Source organism: Pangasianodon hypophthalmus, chromosome 4 (genome assembly GCF_027358585.1).
Source record: "Pangasianodon hypophthalmus isolate fPanHyp1 chromosome 4, fPanHyp1.pri, whole genome shotgun sequence".
NCBI lineage: Eukaryota > Metazoa > Chordata > Actinopteri > Siluriformes > Pangasiidae > Pangasianodon > Pangasianodon hypophthalmus.
This window is the reverse complement of record NC_069713.1, coordinates 6175157-6192317: the sequence shown is the minus strand read 5'-3', so window position 1 is coordinate 6192317 and position 17161 is coordinate 6175157. Positions and strand designations below refer to the sequence as shown.

General features: G+C 38.6%; 1 protein-coding gene across 1 annotated transcript; it reads left to right on the top strand.

Moving 5' to 3' along the window:
- The first annotated feature begins 4475 nt into the window (after nt 1-4475).
- Nucleotides 4476-16811, top strand: LOC113547299 (NAD-dependent protein deacylase sirtuin-5, mitochondrial). Its single transcript, XM_026947569.3, has 9 exons — nt 4476-4599; nt 7353-7483; nt 8870-9003; nt 9930-10155; nt 10336-10423; nt 11253-11306; nt 13363-13486; nt 14392-14507; nt 15671-16811. The coding sequence occupies exons 2-9, from the start codon at nt 7378-7380 to the stop codon at nt 15741-15743; spliced, it is 921 nt and encodes a 306-aa protein (XP_026803370.1). The 5' UTR covers nt 4476-4599; nt 7353-7377; the 3' UTR covers nt 15744-16811.
- Nucleotides 16812-17161: the final 350 nt, after the last annotated feature.

The following is a 17161-nucleotide window of genomic DNA, read 5'->3' as shown; positions in this document are numbered from 1 at the left end:
TGTTTATTATCATTTGAGTTGCTTTAATTCTGAAAAAAAAAAAAGCTGGAGCTGGAGGTGATTGACGTTTTCATCACCTGTTTGGTGATTATGTTTAAATCAACAGGCTGCAGTTCTCTTAGTGCTTAGCAACATAACATGTGTTAGCTAAAAATTTTTTACTCTGGATACTAGCTAGCTAGTTACTAACTTTTTCTATTTTAATTACATCAACAAGCAGAAGCAAGAAAGCGGACAAACCAATGAAATCCAATTAATTAGCATTCATTTCTTACCATTGTTTTGGATAGAAACGAATACTTCATGATCGCTGCTGCTTCTGGCGTTAGTTACGTTAGTTATCTAATTTCGTAACTTTCGTAAATTTCATAAAATAGCAGGTTCTTTTCTATTCGATTCTATTCACCCCACAAGTAGGCACATCATGACTCCCTGATACGTAAACCTTTTCATCAAATGATAGTAACGTTCTTTTTTGCATATCTGTTTTAAAAATCATGGCGCCCCCTGGTGGTCCGAGGCCTTAAGCGACTCCTCGAACTGCTTCTCGGAAGAAGCTGTGTATATATCTATAAGTCTAATCACGCAGTTCAATTATTAAAAAAAAAAAAACTAGCAAAGATGACACATGATATGAACACTGGCATCCTCACACTAACTACGTAAAAGACTCTCCGAAAATTTCAGCACAGTCAACATAACACACTCATGGTATAAAATCTGGCAGTACATTTGATTGGAAAATACACCTGACGTGAATCACGTGTTATTTCTGAATTTATCTGTGATGTCACACTCCACAGTAGTGGTTAATGGCTCATATGAAAGTAGGCACTCAGGGCTTTAAGAATTTTTTTCGTAAGTATTTGCCTACTTTGTTTAAATGTTATAATTTTATTGTGGTTGTTGTATCCGGTGTTTTACTATCAAAAAGCTTTAGTTGTGCTGTTCGTTTTATACTTTGTACGAATATTATCATGGAGAGGCTCACACTCCTCCCCTTTCCTATCACCCTGCTCACCAGCAGCTAAACACAGAGTCATGATACTCTACATACAGGAACCCAACCGTGTCCTGACTAATCTTATAACTGTCTTGCAGCAATAAAATAATTAATTTGTTTATACAATGGAAAATATTCGATAAGTCGATTTACGTTGTGCCAGTGGAATGTAATGCCAGTGCACTGTGAGAAAGGGTTACCGTGGAAAATTAGATTTTAGATCTATTTTTTAATTTAGATGCTCTGGTCTTGATTACAGCCCAAAAACAGCTCTTCCAACTGTAGAACAATGGCAGAAGGCACTGTACTTTTTTATTTTTTATTTATTTTTTTTTTACAATTATGTTAATAAAGTAGATTTATATAGATATTAGGAATATGTGGTTATGTTATTATATTATAAGGTACAGTAAAAAAATGCACTATTTTCAACAGTCGTTAAGTGATCATATGAGCACAGGCTTACTTTAATTTCTTTACTTTATAAACTGTGCTTGTTATTGTTACGTCCTTTTCAGGGAATTAATTTGAGTGGATGTAAATGATTGTCCCTGCCATGATTTGTCTTTTATCCTTTTAAGAAACAGGAAGCTGAAAATGTTAACGAATTATATACAGTATATAACAGATGACAGGTGAGTGTTATTACATCATAAAATATAACAGCCAATCATGTTCCAGTATGCAAATGCAAACTACTAATATATGGTGCATTCAACAACTCAGAATTTCCAACCTGCAACTAGGAAAAACCAAAGAAAATGGCCCCTAAATTTGGAATACTCGGAACGTCAGGATAGTTCAGGAAGTGACATCAGATCAACATGGCCGCTCACACTGTAAACACTGTAAATGAAGTAGCACTTCTTACCTTTACATGGGTTATACTGTGCGTGCAAGTGTTTAGATCAAGCAACATACAGATATATTCATGTTTTAAATCTATAACAATGATCATAAAGTTCACTGTTTTGAGAATAAAATATACATCATTCATCGCTAATGTTAGCTGCCTGGCCAGTTGCTAATAAAAGACGAATATGGAGGCCACGTTTATTTTTCCCCACTTTGTAGCTTGAACGCACAAAGATCAAAAATGACGTACTCCCGAGTTTCCATGGTAACACAGTTGAAATACCATAAAATAACTTACTATGATGAGGGGGCTGGAAAACGAAGCGCTTTCTAATTTGCATATTCATAAAATCAGGATTTGTTGATTAAGCTTAAAGGTTTCTGTGTTTCTGTTCTATTTTCTGAACAGCTTTTGCAATTTTTTTTATTATTCTCTACAGAAAATGACTGTATCATCTTCTAAGCGAGTTTTCCCTGACTTTAGAGTGGAACTATAATAATGTAGATGCTGTAGGAGAGTTATTGGCTGTAATCACTGGTCCAAGCAGGTCAGGACACGCAGAGTGCTTTGGAGAGCCGAACACGCTTTAAAGAGCGGCCTGATAATGGAAATGTCTCAACAGGTTAATGCGTCTAGCACGCGGTGTCGAGGGCCACGAGGAGGCGGATAACTGCATTAAATCAGCGTGGAAAAGGGAGGCAGTGAATGCTGTAGTGTCTTTGAGTGAGGAGTCTAAAGAGCCAAATCTATTAAAAGAAGGGCAAAAGTTATGAAGAGTCAGAAGTCATGTGATCTCAGGTCCATGGAGATGGAAAACAGAGTCATTTCTAAATACGCAAACAGTTAAGCAAGGAATTAAACACTCTGTGTTTTTTTATTTAGTATGAAATGTAACATCAGAGGGTTTTGTTTTATCCATTTATAATTAAAAGTAATGTTGAACAGTGTACTACTCTTTATATAAAACTCTTTATATATTTTGTACTCCTTTATATAAAACCTTAAAAACCTTTTCTTTATGATTAACAGCAGAACTCTTCTTTTTGTAGATTTTAAACGTCGTACAGACGTGATTACACTAATGATCTATAAAAGCAACACAATGTAGCTAATTTGACATGGCCATTTGTTTCTTATTGGCCTTTACTGGTCCAGATTTTACACACACACACACGCACACACACACAGTGCTGTCATTTAAAACAGTTTCGCATAGTAGAGGCGTCTAGCGAGCTTTTTTCATCACCGTTGCCTGGAAAGTTTCAAGGCTTCATGAATCTTCTCGCCATTACTACTAAAAGTTTACATATTCTATACCACAGTGCCGTTCAATGCTGATTAATGTGTATGAATTTTTAAATCGAATCACAGGTTTATATTATTGCCCTCATTCTAAGACATTATTGTTTCTATAGTAATGATATACGCAGAGATTTCTACTGCAGACTCGTACCCACGGCCAAATCATAGCCGATATTCAGTACAATATCGAACAAATGACAGTTCGGATACAAAATGGACAAATGTTCTGTGTACTTTTGCTTTTCCGCTAGTGGAAATAGATCCCGAAGAAGCCACACTCACTTTATAACTCATTAGCTAGCTGGCTAGCTAGCTTACATTGATTTATACATTCCTGTTCAAGGTGCTTCTGGTGAAATTGGCGTCCCTTCTTCCTTTTCATTTTCATCTGACAAGCTTTCATATAAAAAGTCAAAATGTTCCTGAAAATTATTGTTTGCCATGTCCGCTGATGATGTCGCTAACACTACTGTAGTAACGGCTTCGAACCAGGAAGTGGAATTTCACGTAGCGAACACAGACGAGCGGCGTGATATGCACAGCGAAACATCCCACTGCGGTTATAGGAAATATAAGCACTGTTAGAACGCTGCTCGACCAATCAGATTAGTGGACAAACTGTTGTATGAATTCTAACATAAAATCACTGATATGGTGAAAGTTTCTGTAACGAGACATTTATGGAAGGAGTCTCCAGTGTCAGCGCTTCAACAAAGCTGTAACTTTAAGTTTTCAGACATCTTCAGGACAGAGGAGTTTACGTTTTGTGGTTTCTCGATATCATGACAAGCTGCGTTTTCTTTTTTTTTTGTCTTATTAACTTCAAGAGAGAGACGAAAGAAAGGCTGGTGAGGGAACGACTGTTTATAGCTGCTATAACGTAAGTGAGAACAGGAACTAACTTGTTTTCCGGACAATCCACAACATTAAACGTAACTATAAATGAATGTGATGAAAATTAATAATGAGAAACAGTCATGTATTACTTTTAAGCTAGGAATTTATACTTACAACAATTTTTATAACGCACCAAACAATACTAAACTTATTTACTGAAAGATTTGTTGTTGTTTTATTGTTTTTTTTAATGTGTTTCTAGAGTTGTCGTAGAACTTTAAGCATTTGCGTTAATTTTTTATGTACTTTATGTTCTGTGGAACCAAGTCAAGAAAAAAATGTATAATCTGCAAAACAAGTTTAGGAAACTTTAAAACATGCTGATGGATGAGTTTAAACTGTGAGATGTTGAATTAATTTGCATATATTTGCATAAATTTACACTGGACCAATAGCAACGCATTGTAAACAGTACATGTTCGCTAGCCCCGCCCCCCGCCAGCAGATGGCAGTAACGAGCTTCCGGGTTTGTTTTGAAACTCGTGGAAGAAAAAACAAAAGGAGAATTTACAAACTGTTTACAAACTTTTAACTGCACAAGGTGGGTGAGGATTTATTTAAAATGCATTTTTGTTCCATGACAGCACCATAGTCTGAGTATTTTTGTGTTTAAAATACTGTTTTTTCCCCTAAAGAGACAAGAAGACGAAGAAAAACGCCATTTTGGTCGATTGACTAGAGCTCGCGCTGCACTGAATCCATTTAAACTGTTTTATTGACTAATTTAATCTCTTCATATCTACTAAACAATGCAATTTAAATCTAAGAAGCATGCCAAAAATACTGTTTTTGGTGCTGTGTTTTTTAAAATATTTTTATCATCTTAGCACAGTACATTACATGCATTCTACTTTATTTTATTCTATGCTTTTATTTGTTTATTTATTGCTTATTTGTTTGCTATGGAAGTCAGGAATTAAAATGCTTTCCTTAATCCTTTCCATAAATTCCCAGTGCAAAACAAAATCTGCCTGTAACCTGCAGAAATGCACGTAGACCCAGGCTGCATCCCAAACCGCTTCCTACAGGACATGTAGTGCACTACATAGGGGACAGAATTAAGCCCTGGGTCACACCCTGTATAAACATGACAAGCTCATGTGTTTGGACATCCACAGCCATATAGAGATTAGTCTTTTCCCCTGGTCTAACACTAAGACAGGAGAGTCACACTCATGCCCTATGTAGTGCACTTTGCAGCTATTTGGGATTCAGCCCTAATGTTACAGTAGCAATATGATCTATAGTGGTGGAGATCATAAAAAAAATGAGATGTGATCAAGATTTAAATGAACCTCTTAAATAATATGGAACCATAATGTATTTAGTAATTTTTATCAAAATTATAGCAAAATAAATCTCTCGATCAGGTGTAAAAGGTGATTTATTTGTACGATTTAAAGATCTACACGTTGGCTCAGTGTACTCGTTTGTGCACAGGAGTGTGTGCCATAAATACACAAAGTGTGTATTCTAGTGAGAGAGAGATCTTTATGGTAAAATAACCAGTGTTTCCCAAAATGTCATAGACAAGTAAACAGATAAATAAGCATGTTTAATCGTGGATATTGTGAAGTTTTGTGTGAGAAGATGGTTTAGAGCTGCTCTAACATAAATGATAACGAGAACGAGCTTGTTTCATGTATGTAACTCTAAACGGATAAAAAGTATGATGTTCTTTAATAAATGCAAAAAAATAAAATTAGAATTGTTGGCGAATTGCTGTGGTATAAGAGGAATAACACACTTCAGGGCATGCTGTTTTAGGAAATTAATCAGCTTCTGAGTTGTAACAGTATCTCTCCTTCATCACTCCAATCTGTTCTTCATCACGCCACTCTGTTCTTCATCACACCACTCTGTTCTTCATCACTCCACTCTGTTCTTCATCACACCACTCTGTTCTTCATCACACCGCTCTGTTCTTCATCAATCCACTCTGTTCTTCATCACACCACTCTGTTCTTCATCACACCGCTCTGTTCTTCATCAATCCACTCTGTTCTTCATCACTCCACTCTGTTCTTCATCACACCACTCTGTTCTTCATCACTCCACTCTGTTCTTCATCAATCCACTCTGTTCTTCATCAATCCACTCTGTTCTTCATCACTCCAATCTGTTCTTCATCATGCCACTCTGTTCTTCATCACACCACTCTGTTCTTCATCACTCCACTCTGTTCTTCATCACACCACTCTGTTCTTCATCACACTGCTCTGTTCTTCATCAATCCACTCTGTTCTTCATCAATCCACTCTGTTCTTCATCACTCCACTCTGTTCTTCATCACGCCACTCTGTTCTTCATCACGCCACTCTGTTCTTCATCACGCCACTCTGTTCTTCATCACTCCACTCTGTTCTTCATCACTCCACTCTGTTCTTCATCACCACCACTCTGTTCTTCATCACCACCACTCTGTTCTTCATCACACCACTCTGTTCTTCACCACACCACTCTGTTCTTCATCACACCACTCTGTTCTTCATCACTCCACTCTGTTCATCACTCCACTCTGTTCTTCATCACTCCACTCTGTTCTTCATCACACCACTCTGTTCTTCATCACTCCACTCTGTTCTTCATCACGCCACTCTGTTCTTCATCACACCACTCTGTTCTTCATCACGCCACTCTGTTCTTCATCACGCCACTCTGTTCTTCATCACACCACTCTGTTCTTCATCACTCCACTCTGTTCTTCATCACTCCACTCTGTTCTTCATCACTCCACTCTGTTCTTCATCACCACCACTCTGTTCTTCATCACCACCACTCTGTTCTTCATCACACCACTCTGTTCTTCACCACACCACTCTGTTCTTCATCACACCACTCTGTTCTTCATCACTCCACTCTGTTCATCACTCCACTCTGTTCTTCATCACTCCACTCTGTTCTTCATCACACCACTCTGTTCTTCATCACTCCACTCTGTTCTTCATCACTCCACTCTGTTCTTCACCACACCACTCTGTTCTTCATCACACCACTCTGTTCTTCATCACTCCACTCTGTTCATCACTCCACTCTGTTCTTCATCACCACCACTCTGTTCTTCATCACCACCACTCTGTTCTTCATCACCACCACTCTGTTCTTCATCACCACCACTCTGTTCTTCACCACACCACTCTGTTCTTCACCACACCACTCTGTTCTTCATCACGCCACTCTGTTCTTCATCACTCCACTCTGTTCATCACTCCACTCTGTTCTTCATCACTCCACTCTGTTCTTCATCACACCGCTCTGTTCTTCATCACACTACTCTGTTCTTCATCACACCAGTCGTATCCGGCAGAACGACTCCGAAATGCTGATCCGGCAGCTGGCGCGGAGGCTCCTGCTCCCTCAGATGGATTATGGGAATCGGATCACAGTCCTGAGGGCTCTGAGCGTCGAACCCCAGCCAAAGTCAGGTACCGATCTCACACTACGGATACACTATCAGCTCTGAGTCACGTGGAAAAAAATATCCACGCACGCTTCACAGTGCTGCTGAGATTCACTAAATGATGATAATTCTGTAGCGTGTATAGAGAGGAGTGTAGAGACGTTTCTGCTTAAAGCAGCTGTAAGTAAAGTTTATCGCCTCCTGCTGTCTGAGAGGCGAATAGCAAGTGCAGTGAGAACTATGAGCCCGTCTGCTGAAGCGCTACACACACCATCAGTATTGAAAAGTCGAGCAGGTCTGGTCTGGAAGGGGGCGGAGCTAATTGCTGGGATGGAAAAGTGTAAACAGAAGCCTGAAATTAAGTGAAACACTGAATTACGTCATTTTTTCAACCCGAGTGTGTTCCAGCTACAAAATGGATGCCTCCATGTTCAACATATATAATAACATGTATATTTTCCTCCTCAGAACAATGAACTGTAGAGTCAGAGTTATAGATTTAACATGTAAATACAGTCAGCGAATATCTCCCCATATTTAACCCCATATTTAACACATTTAAAAAGTAAAACAGTACACTGTACTACAGCTTCTACAGTATGCTTTATAATGTATCAGCAGTGAAGGCTCTCTCTCACACACACACACACACACACACACACACACACACACACACAGACACACGGAGTGAGAGAGAGGCAACACAATACATGTACAGTATTTAGATGGAATTAAAATTATTAACGCTTATAACCCGTGATTACAGTTGATATTTTAATGCACTATTTTAAAAATTTCTGATCATGCTCTGAGCAGCCATTTTGATCTGACGTCACTTGCTGAACTCTGGGTCGAGGAGACCGTCTCGTATTTACGAGTAGGAATTCCGTTTCCTCGTCAGAGGTCTGAATTTCTGAGTTACGAGTTTTAGTCAAATGCAGAATATCTAGCTTTGGCTCCGCCCACAGGCTGTCTGGTGTAAGGCTGACAGCCTGTGGGCGGAGCCAAAGCTAGATATTCTGCATTCTAGCTTTATATAGACAAAATGTAATATAATGTGTGATAACATTGTTCAGTGTAATGACAATGAAATGTGATACATCATTTTTGGAATGAATAAATAATGTCTAAATGCAGGAATTGTGTGTGTGTGTGTGTGTGTGTGTGTGTGTGTTTAAGCTCCACCCACAAACAGTCGGGTCAAATCCCAAACGACTTCTTATTCACGACTTATGCGCTCTACCTAGAGTATAACACACATGTCTTGTACACTAGAAATGAAGAAAGGATCCACTGCATGGTGATTTATATACGTTTATCGAAGGTGTTCGGTATGTTTTATGCTCACCTTTGACCCCTTTGACCCCTTTGACCCATTTGACCCCTGACGTTATCGGACTGAATGTTACAGATTTAGCAGAGTTTCGTGAGGTTTTCTCCAAGGCCAAGCACATCGCCATCATCACCGGAGCCGGCGTGAGCGCCGAGAGCGGGCTGCCCACCTTCAGAGCCGCCAGCGGACACTGGAGGAAGTGGAAGACACAGGTGAGTGTACATGCACCATAATGACAAATCATACTTATTATCCATTTAGAGTTACTTTTAACGTTGTGGAACACACGTGAGACGAGAGAGTTCCTGTTCTCACTTACGTTATAGCAGCTATAAACTTCATCAGCCTCTCTTTTCTCTCTCATAAAGTTGATGAGGAAGAAAAATGCAGCTTGTCTCTGACACTGGAGACTCCTTCCATAAAACTCCTTCCATAAAACATCTCCTTCCAGAAAACGTCACCATATCAGCGATTACATGAGGTTTTAATTTAGTCCATTATTAACCTTAGATTACGTGGAGCGTCCGCCATACTGTGCAAGCTGTTACTATAGCAACGATAGCGTTAATATAAACCTGTGATTTGTAGCTGCACTGCCGTCAGAGCTGCTGTGATAGAAAATTAATCAACCAATCAGAATTAAGAATTTAAACGCATCATAATGTTAAAAAAAAAGGAAATTAAAAATGTTAAATATGTTTATTCAAACCAAAACTGAAAAATGACATCCACGTCTAACTCTACAGAAAGAAAATTTAAATTACGGCATATTACTGATAATCAGGTCAGTGGCTGTAAATATTGGCACCCAATATTTGGCTTAATAGCTTCATTAAAAGAAAATTTTGAATTAATATAAGCATAAATTACTATGGTTTATTAATGTGCAATGATTTTAATGTTAGTTAATGCAGAAAATTGTGTTAATTTGCTTAGTGTTAGAGAGTCAAAACGCAAATCTGTTGCCTAAAAGTGAAATTTTAACATTTTTTGAAATTAAAATATTTATTGTTGGTAGGCCTGAGCTCCGTTGTTGTTGTTATTATTATTATTATTGTTATTATTATTATTATTATTACACTTTCACCCATCTCTTCACTAGTTCCTTCCTCTCACTGCTCTACACTTTGTTTTGCAGGATCTGGCAACCCCGCAGGCGTTTTCCCGTAACTCGTCTCGCGTATGGGAGTTTTATCATTACTGGAGGGAGTTAGCGCTGAAGGCTAAACCCAGCGCTGCTCACGTGGCCATCGCCGAGTGCGAGGCCCGTCTCAGACGGCAGGGCCGCTCCGTGGTGGTCATCACGCAGAACACGGACGAGCTGCACCGCCAAGCCGGCAGCAAACACATCCTCGAGGTCCACGGTGAGCGCCAGTGCTGCTGGGATAATAAATAAACGCTGACACATGACGCTAATGCGAGGGATGCGATGCTCACTCGACACATGCTGCGTTTACGTTTAACCAGACTGAGGAAGCGCCAGCGCTCCCGTGTTCTCCAATACGTTTGATCAGAAGGTGTTGATTAATTGTGTGTGTTCACAGGAAGTGTTTTCAGGACGCGGTGTCTGAGCTGCGGAGACGTGGACGTGAATCATCACAGCCCTATCTGTGCTGCTCTGGAGGGTAAAGGGTAAAAATAAAGAGCCCCACTCATCCCTCCTGCACTCACCCTTATTGCACTCACCTCTGTAGTTTAGATCAGGGGTGTCCAAACCTTTCTTTTCCGATTAGACCACATCAAAATAGAGTGAATTTAGCAGATTTAATTTTAGTGGAATAACTGCAGCAGGGTATCACCTGACAGCTGAAGCTGGGAGAAATACGATATTCATACACTCGTGCTTCTTTTTGGGGAAAAATGGCGCTTTAGTTAAAGATTTCAGGAAAGGTTTTCCATGCTTAGTGGCTGGAATCATCTCCACTTCTTAGCTCTGATAATGTTCTGCGCCACATTTGCTCTGATAAAACGCTGCTTCTGCAAGGATCGCTTCCATCTGCGTTTCTCATCCTCTGAATATTTTCTTCAAAGCCCATGATTTGTTTCGTAATATCTCATGATATTAAATTCCTTAATTACAGCGACAGTTTCTTGACATGCGCATCAAGGCACATGCGTTTTTTTTTGATGAAAAAGTAGTCTTCTTTCCAGCTCTTTTGAAAAAGCTCCTTTTCACTGAGTGTAGCCATGACTAAATATCATTCAGGAAATAATTTATAGGCTCTTGCAGTTTAGCTAGCTGTGATAACACAGTCTGCTGCCCCCGTCAGGCGAAAGGAAGAATTGCAGCGTGTTGGCTTCAGGGTCACCGATCATACTGTACATTCTAACAGAGGAGTCGCGGGCCAGCTAACATCCACTCACGGGCCGCAGATTGCCCTCGGGCGGGACTTTGGACACCCCTGCTTCAGATGTAGTTAAGTTCTGAGAGTGAACTCGATGTGTTTAATTCCTGTTACAGTGATCCGGAGCCAAACTGCACCGATGCCGATATTCCTGTGGAAAATTTACCAAGGTACGAAACAAGCTTCCTATGACAGTTAATATGGTAATAAACAAACAAACAAGCAAAATAATAATGAAAAATGAATAATAATAATAATAATAATAATAGGTATTGTTGTTGCTGTTATTGTTTTAATTATTTATTAATCATTTTTTAAACCATGTTACATTAAGAATTAAAAATGGAGAGCTTAATAAATAAAAAATCATTCAGGAAAATTAATAAACGAATGCAAATGAATGCAGTTTAGGTTCTACCAGAAGTGCAAATAGTAGCAATGTGTAAATTAACAAAGTGAATATGTGCAGTAGCTATAGAGTAGATAACAGTATGAATGGCACATTACAGTATGTTATAATGGAAAAACTCTAATAGGTATAAAAATATATAATATATGCAAGTATTAGTCTTAAATATATGTAAGAGATAATAATAATATCAAAAAGCCATTATAAGAAATCTTTGCTTCTCTCGAGCTGATATATTGTATACCAACTTGTATACTGTGTATAGAAATTAAATCAGAACTCACTAAAGTCCAACCTAATGCAATGTGAAATTAATTTGAGTGTTAAATCAATGTCATATAAATTCTTTCAAATACTTTTTAACCTTTGATGAGGATTTTTGTGATGGAACAGAAGGGTCCTGTATGTAACAAACTGTAGAAGTGATCTCTTAGAAAGTGCAGAAAATCTTCAGTATAAATGCACGCTTATCCAATATTTCTTATTTTGAACTTAATTCTAAAAGAAATATCGAAATATTCTGATAATTTTGACAATTGCAAGAATGAAGCAAACATATTTGCCAGTAGAACAATAATAATGATTTGTTGTTAAGACCATTTAAAGCTTAATATTTGGCCATTTTGGGGCTTGGCCCATTTGTTTTTGCCCAGGAGTGTAAATATTTAAAATAATGTCACACTGAAAAATATTACATACAATTGCCTATTTCATATTTCAATTTGCTAATTCATAATTTTGTGCAGTGAATTGTAAAAGACACAAGGAGCCGGTGGGTTTAAGGACAGGAGTGATGTAATGTGATTAAAGCAGCATTAGTGTAACCCAGATCATAGTCAGTTTTGAAAGGTTTTGATTAAAATACTGTTTTAAATCAGTCACATGCAGCCCTGTGGTCATGCACTAAAACACAGTGTGGTAATACACCAGAGCTCCACTAGATGGCAGCATGATGATACACATGTTCCTAAACTGCCAGGGAACAACACACTTATGAGCCCTTGTCACACTTCTGCAGGAAGTAGCCTTCGCAGGAAAACTTTACTTCCACTACAACAATAACAACAACGTCTGAGATGAACGCTGTTTATGAGAAGTGTCAAAGCAAGAGGCTGTAACTATCAGTGCATGTAGAGTTTAGAGTAAAGCACATAAAGAGCAAGGACAGTGCGTGGAAACGTTTCGATATGTGAACGAAGCTAATCAGGCAGACTGCAGAGTTTGTGTGGATCCATTAGCATCTCACTAAACGCTCATCATTCTCATCATCATACTGTTTACTGGAAATACAGCTAGCTAACGTTAGAAAAAAGGATGCTATTAGCGATAAACGTTACTAACTCTTTCAGCTGTCCAAAATGTTATCATTTCGTAAAACGACTAATGAACCTGATATGTAGTAAATGCGTATGAAATGATACAAACGCCATATCTAGCTACTAATAGCTACTCATTATCGGTGCTAACTTTAGTTGTTAATGTTACCGTAAATTCAAGAAATAATTCGTATCTTTTATTCAACTTGGAATTCTTCATCGTCGAGTTCTCCAACAATTCCTGGTCTCAGCAGCGTCGACAAAGACGAGGTGAAAACCATTTCCATTGCGAGCAAAGGTGATAATAATGCGATGTGTTTTTTTTTTGGTAAACAATCAGCTGTAAGGATCACCGGAACATTTTACTCCATGTTTATCAGGAATAAGATTTCTCATTTGAAAGGTGAGGGGTGAACTTTGTGAAGCGTTTCACGGCTAAAAGGTGCTAATGCGGAGGAAGCAGGTGGTGTTGTGTTTACGAGGTGCTGCTCGGTGCTGCAGGTGTGATGAGAGAGGCTGTGACGGTCTCCTGAGGCCTGATGTGATCTGGTTCGGGGAGACGCTGGACTCGCACGTCCTCACCAAGGTGGAGAAAGAGCTGGACGCCTGTGACCTCTGCCTGCTGGTGAGATCACTCCGCCTCGCGCCGCGCTTTAAACCCGGCGTGTCCGAGAGCGCTAATTAATAACAGTGAGAGGTCTGAGGGTAATAAACCCGCTGCTCAAATTCCGACAAGTGAAATGAAATTACGTTTCAGCGGTGTAACGGGATTGAGCCCGATTTCTCCGAATGAACCTGAAGCCCTACTCGGACGGGATTAGTTTAACGTAATTAATAACGATGTGGCTCAGGGAATTTAGTCACACCCAAATCCATCATATCAGTTTTTCTTTTTAAACAGACTGCACAGTACTGAAAAATTGCACCATTCTTTTTTGTGTGTAAAAAAAAAAAAAAAAAAAATCTATGGTCAGATCCAGAAATCCAGAATTATTGGCACCCTTGGTAAAGATGGATAAAAAGGTTGTGGATAAAATGCTTTTGTGGTCAGTTGGCTTAAGTACACACTGAAAGTGAGATAAATCTAACCTTTAAGTGAAGTAGATTTATTCAAAGAAAGAAAAGGTGCCACAGTTGTGAGCAGCCCTGCGTTTAGTTTTTTGTGTAGCCTCCCTTTGCTAAGCTAATTCACCACAAAGATGGTGCCAATAATTATGAAGCTGACTGCATATCCCATCCAAATTAATGTATTGGCAAAAAACGTCATGCTTTTCCCTCAGTGTGGAGACTCTTCTGGAATGCTTGCTTTTTCTTTTCCAAAAACTTAAAAGCCAAAACCAGGTAAAATCAAACCAACAAAATATAGACAACGTTTCAATAGATGTATCAGAGAAATAACACTTTAAAAAAATAAATTACCTCATTTTAAAAGCTTGCAGAAACTGACTTAAATGTATTAAATATAAATATTATATTTACACCATTATGTCCCTCTCCCACACTCGATTTCTGTTATGGCTGTAATCTCAGGTTGGCACCGCGTCCGTCGTCTTCCCAGCGGCCATGTTTGCCCCCCAGGTGGCATCCCGAGGCGTTCCAGTGGCGGAGTTCAACATCCGGCCGCGATCCAGCATGTCTCAGTTCACGTGAGTCACTCGTTTGTTCAACTAGATCGTTCAAACACAATCTGATCATCAGGAAATATTCCATCGTTCATCAGTAAGACTACAACAAAACACCTTGTTGTTAAAGTGGTGACTTTTATACTCTGTATATACTTTAGCTTTTGAGTCAATTTGAGCAAAATGGTGAATTCTACCAAGAAAGCTAGCTAAATAATTAACATCACGTGCTCCAAACTGAGCGCTAACTCCTAGCTAGCTTACTTGCTTGCCAGAATGATGCTGGCCTAGCGTTACATTACTTTATGCTTAGCCTACAGTTGGCATCCTTAATTATTTGGTTTTAAAGATTTCCTTCACCACTTACTCTTACGCAAACGGGTAAGTTCTCTTCATTTTGAAGAGCGTGACGCTTCAAAACTTGATTCAAAATTAGGGAGATGGTATAGCGTTGTTCATTACCCATTGTAGCATTGTCTCTGAAAACAATTCCAGGTTTTTGGAAAAGTATCAATCAGGGTTTATTTAAAAAAATTCCCAAATATCTCACTGAGTGCCAATAAATCCATCATTAAAAATGGATAGAATATGGCACAACCACGATTCTGCTTACAGGAGCCCGTCCTCTAACGGTCAGTGAGTGGGTAAAGAGGGGATTAGTCAGAGAAACAACCAAGAGGCCAAGGGTAAGTCTGAAGGAGCTGGAGCTGAATGGTTCGCAGCTCGTAGCCCAGGCACTCCGCAAAGCTGGGATTTATTTAAGAATGGAGAGCTGTACGAAATTCCTTATGGAGTTTATCCAAAGATAAAGCTTCTCTCGTCTCGTCTTTTTTTTTTTTTTTTTTTTTGTTTTTTTTTTGAGGTTTTGGCACAAAGGGATACATTTGGCAGAATCCCGACACTGTGGATAACCCTTAAGAACACCATCCTCGCAATGAAGCATGGTGGTGGTAGCATCACGTTGCGTTTCCCTTGGCCTTTTGCTTACTTCTTTGAATAACGTGCTCCTTACCTCCTTGAAAACCTTAAACAACAACAACAAATCCATTTTTTTTTTTTTTAGCTTCTGTAGTCCTTAGTTAGTCTAGAAAAGAAATGTTCTTTTTTTACTGCACTTTATCCAATTATCAGCACGAGTGTTGTGATACAGCAGTAGTGATGTTACTGACATTACCGTGGGCTTTCAGTTTTTATTTCCAGGGCCGGTGTGCTGAGACCATCCCCATCGCTCTCGCACCTCACGAGTCTGAGCTGATGTGAGACTCTGATATACGTCTCAGAGACGAAGACGACCTCTGACCTGCACAGGGGCCGCTGGTGAACAGACTGCTTTTATACGCCCTGAGAAAGGAAATACTGCCTCCCACTAGTGTCTCTGAGAGGCAGATTAACGGGGAAACGTTACACGAGTGTTTATAGGGAAGTAGAAAAGTCCCGTTTCATTTTTGCTGCAGTGTAAATGATCTCGTTATGATGCAGTGTGTGCACTTGAGAGGTTGTTTTATTGATCTGATTACTGAATTGTGAAAACGCAGCACCATTTCAGGGTACAGGAACTTTCTCTCTCTCCCTGTCCATTGAATTTGCTGTTTAATAAGATAGATAATGACATTTAACACTTTATATGCTCACTGAAATGGTCTCGGATATAAACACAATCCATCACGTACATAGTTTAGCTTTTGTTTACTTTACTCCACAGAATAATAAGAAAAAAATGAAAAGCTAAAATCTTGAAAAGAAATGTGTGTAAAAACTGAGTTTAAGCCTCAAAGAAATACACATTTGAAATCACTCCAAAGGTGCCAAGCACTCTTTTTCTTCTTCATACACAGTATCTCTAAAGTCTCTAAAGAGGATGTGGTCTAGAGACAGTAAGAGGAAGTGTAGTGTATATTCTTTAGAAATAATTTCAGAATAATTTTTTTTCCCTTTTGTACATCTGCAAAAATAATAACTTTGTCCCTTTTGCTTTTTTTCTTTCTTTTTTTTTTTTTTTTTTTTTTTTTGAAAAAAACATCCTCCAGGGGAAAAAAAGTCATCAAATTTTTCGTTTTTTATATTCTTAAAAAAAAGGTTTCTTTATTTTTTTTTTTTTTCTTATATTCTATAGAAATAATTATTTCCCCCTTTTTGATATTCAACTGAAAAAAAAAATCTGTCAGTTCTTTATACTCATCAGAAATAATACTTTTCTTTCTTTCTTTCTTTCTTTCTTTCTTGTTTTTCCTTGTTGGGTCTGGCTTACAGTATATAATAAACAAAGCTGTCTTTTGCGCCTTTAAGAAACCAAAGTGTCTCAATAAACATGACACCTGCAATCTCTCATCTGTTGTTTTTTTTTTTTTCCCTTTTTCTTTCTACAGGAGAGTTTTAAATCCCGCTGTGAACAACTAAACTCTGTTGCTGCCTCGCTTTTAATTACGCTAATCATAGTAACATCCAGAAGTGCTTTTACTGTTCTGTTGTAGACTCAAGACAGTTATCTACCTTCATCAGCATTTACAAAGAGATATAGGATAATTAAATTAAAGGCTGTCTGATCTTCCCAAATCTTTAAATCCTGATGATAAGCTGCTGAAACAGCATAGTGGCCTGCCCCTGATTACAGCTTCACTTTATTACCTTCTCATCATCTGCCTCATTGGTAAGCTACTTAAATAATAATAATAATTAAA

Bases quoted from the DNA above. Each gene is read 5' to 3' on its own strand.
- LOC113547299 (XM_026947569.3), top strand. From the start codon at position 7,378: ATGCTGATCCGGCAGCTGGCGCGGAGGCTCCTGCTCCCTCAGATGGAT. The intron at 10,156-10,335 runs GTGAGCGCCAGT...GTGTGTTCACAG, and splicing joins ACACATCCTCGAGGTCCACG to GAAGTGTTTTCAGGACGCGG. The intron at 14,508-15,670 runs GTGAGTCACTCG...GTGGGCTTTCAG, and splicing joins TCCAGCATGTCTCAGTTCAC to TTTTTATTTCCAGGGCCGGT.